At 45.1% G+C, this 2,985-nt stretch overlaps 1 protein-coding gene across 1 annotated transcript; it reads right to left on the minus strand.

Annotated features, from left to right (window-relative positions):
- Window positions 1–232: 232 nt before the first annotated feature.
- Window positions 233–1,217, minus strand: LOC149176293 (ethylene-responsive transcription factor ERF039-like). Its single transcript, XM_089423080.1, has one exon. The coding sequence runs from the start codon at window positions 1,087–1,089 to the stop codon at window positions 469–471; it is 621 nt and encodes a 206-aa protein (XP_089279206.1). The 5' UTR covers window positions 1,090–1,217; the 3' UTR covers window positions 233–468.
- Between the last annotated feature and the right edge of the window lie 1,768 nt (window positions 1,218–2,985).

Below are 2,985 nucleotides of genomic sequence, written 5' to 3' on the forward strand. Positions count from 1 at the left end.
TTCTCTCTCCATTTATCACAAAAATTCATTACATATTTTTTTAATAATAATTTGCAACTCTCCTATTTCTTAGGTAAACATTCACACCAAAACCTATAATAAGATTGCTAAAACCGCCTGTAAAACGTTTAAAATGTATAACTACAAACATACCGCCTGTAAAACGTTTAAAATATATAAATACAACATGTCTTCTAAACTGAATGACTAGCGAAAAACTGGATTAATAATTTGATATTTGGGTCGAAGCCCGTTGCGTGGCAGACAAAGGGACAAAATTAAAAAATCATGGGCCACCATTGTCGCGATTGCAGAATATCTTGGAATTAGATAAACGGACAAAAGCGACACCAAACAATTTAAGATGTTGAAATATGTAACCAACATAAATTCAAAAGAAAATAAATTCGAGCAGTCAAGTGGTGGAGTCCTCCTTTCCTGCTCTGCCCTGTATGTCATTGAAATGTCTCAGAAGCTCCACAAATCTGTTGGGTCAAAGAAGACGTATTCTTCTTCTTGCTCCTCCTCCCAACTTGGAATGAACTCCCATAGTGACGCCTCCTCAATCGACGGGATTTTCTCCAAATTCAGGCCGCCATTCTCCTCGAACGGAGACTCCCCCAACCCCAAGTCCAGCGCCTCGGAGATCTGCACACTGTCACATGCCCACTCCATTTCTGAAACCGATGACGGTTGTGATGGCGATGCCGGCTTCTCCCTCGCTCTATTCTTATTAATTGTGATATTCTGCAGAGAGGGCGAAGTTGAAGGGATTTCGTCCAAGGCATATTTGGCGGCGACAATCTGAATTTGCTGACGGGAAAGTGAAGATTCAGACGGAATGGCGGGCACGGAATGGGGGAAGTTGAATTTGGCGTTGGGGCCTCTCAGGCAATACACTGCGGCGTCGTAAGCACGGGCGGCCTGCTCGGCGGTTTTGTATGACCCCAGCCATATCTTCTCTCTGGTTTTGGGCATCCGGATTTCAGACACCCAACTCCCCCATTTTCGCATTCTGATTCCCTTAAATTGGCGGCGATTTTGATCGCCATCTTGGTCTGATGGAGACCGGGAGGAGGCTTTATCCATAACTAGCAACGCAATTTGCAACGCTGTGCGGTGGGAGGGAAAACAGTGAATCACACTGTAGTAGATATGTTGCAGATTGTCTACGCAAAAAGGCGGAGACGTAGAGTTTGGTAATTGGCGAACTGAAAATCTCAAATGAGATGAAGATGTATTGTGTTGCGAATGCAAGATGTGCAGGAGATTATTTGTATGTATGTTCGAAGCGCGTATCGATCGTGTTCGTTGGTAGAAATGTGAGACAGGGAATGTGCCAGCGATATTTAAACGCGAGAGAAAATATCAGGAGTTCTAGAGACTTTTCAACTTCGACACTGTGCCTCACCACGACTCACAAAGCGAGAACTTTTTTCTTACACATCATGTTGACGTATCGATGCAGTCAATAAGAATATTCAAAGGGCCACATCAAGGGCCAATGATTATTTTATCCGCAAACAAAGAGTGTTTAACGCACGCGTATGTTGATATAAGTCCACCCTTATCCATGCTCGGCAGGTATCCCTTTATTGGACTACTTACAACATTTGTCAACGCCTCTTTTTAAGGATGGCCCAACGGCTCATGAGATTTATTTACGGGCTGTTTATTTTTTCGTATTGCATTCAAATGTGTATTCTACAAATTAATATGAAGGGTATGTAATTCTTTTTGTGTGGAATATGAAGGGTATGTGATTCTTTTTGCGTTGAATTTTGAGTAGATATTTAATTTTTAAAATAAAAATAACTAGTAAGTGTATCACATGTTGTAAAACAAATGTTGTAAAAGAATAACAAAAGGAAAAATAATATAGCTAAAAAAATGTGACATGTTGTATGATTTACATAAACTAGCATTTGCACTAGATGTTGCAAAGGAAACGCCGTAAGTTGGTAGCACATATCAAAGAAGAGCATAGATGAAATAAAATGTGATATGTTATGTGATCTAACTATAGCCAAATTTCCCCCGATCGGGATGAGTGTGGTGTCAGAGGTGCCAGGGCTGAGTGGACATGGGCTAGATAGCGAAATTCAATGCAACCACACCCCACATGCTCAAGGCAGGGAGTGTGGTGTCCTTTGCCTTGATTGCATGGAGGTGGGCCGGCAAGGTGGTGGAGGGCGACATAAGGGAAGGTGGTGAAGGGGTAAGGTGTCATGGATGTGCAGGGAAGGCGAAAGGTATCGCAGGTAAGGAAGGAGCAGCAAAGGGGAAGGGAAGAGAAGCAGCGAAGGCCGAGGGCAAGCGTCGGCCATCCAGTCTGTAGTCTAGCCCTGGCAGTGTTTAGTTCGTACGATCTAGTTAGGTTCCAAGGGAAATCCCATGAGTCGGAGGGAGAGTTGCTGGGAAGGAGGGAGAGGCGAGAGGCCACCCCAGAGAGGCTTAGCTCAGCTAGGGAGAAACCGGGGTAGACAAGGGGGAAATTTCGCTTGGCTCTGTGATGTTTTGACTCTGCTCTTCAGCAGAAGCTCGGCCTATGGCATGGTGGGCACTGCGAGGAGCCTTGATACAAGGTTGATCTGGAGTGACCAGCCTTCGGGTTGGGATGCTAGCAGGGTGGGCAATGGGATGAGAGAACCTAAGAAAATGGCAAGGCAGGAGGAAAGGATCTGGGAGTATGGGAGCACTAGTAGCACCTGGCTACAAATGGGTCTGCGAGCCAAGATATGGCCGCAAGAGGGTGACCAATACAATAACCACTGGCCACTTGTGAGCACAGGGGTGCCTCTGCGCGATGCAAGATAGGCATGGTAGTGAAGTCTAGATATAACATTTGTACTGTGTCACGATGAAGGAGGTAGTGAATCTAACGATGTCTAACTGTCTACAGGTTATAAGTCGGCATGGCATGGCTCTAGCACGGCGTGGTCATAGCTGGGGCAACAAAGGCCCGGAACCCCGGGCAACCAAATA

This window comes from Pinus tabuliformis, chromosome 4_1 (assembly GCF_031772625.1).
Source record: "Pinus tabuliformis cultivar Carrire ecotype Pingquan chromosome 4_1, CPIR1, whole genome shotgun sequence".
In the NCBI taxonomy this organism is placed as follows: Eukaryota; Viridiplantae; Streptophyta; class Pinopsida; order Pinales; family Pinaceae; genus Pinus; species Pinus tabuliformis.

Excerpts from the sequence above, each read along its gene's own strand:
- LOC149176293 (XM_089423080.1), bottom strand. The coding sequence starts at position 1,089 with ATGGATAAAGCCTCCTCCCGGTCTCCATCAGACCAAGATGGCGATCAA.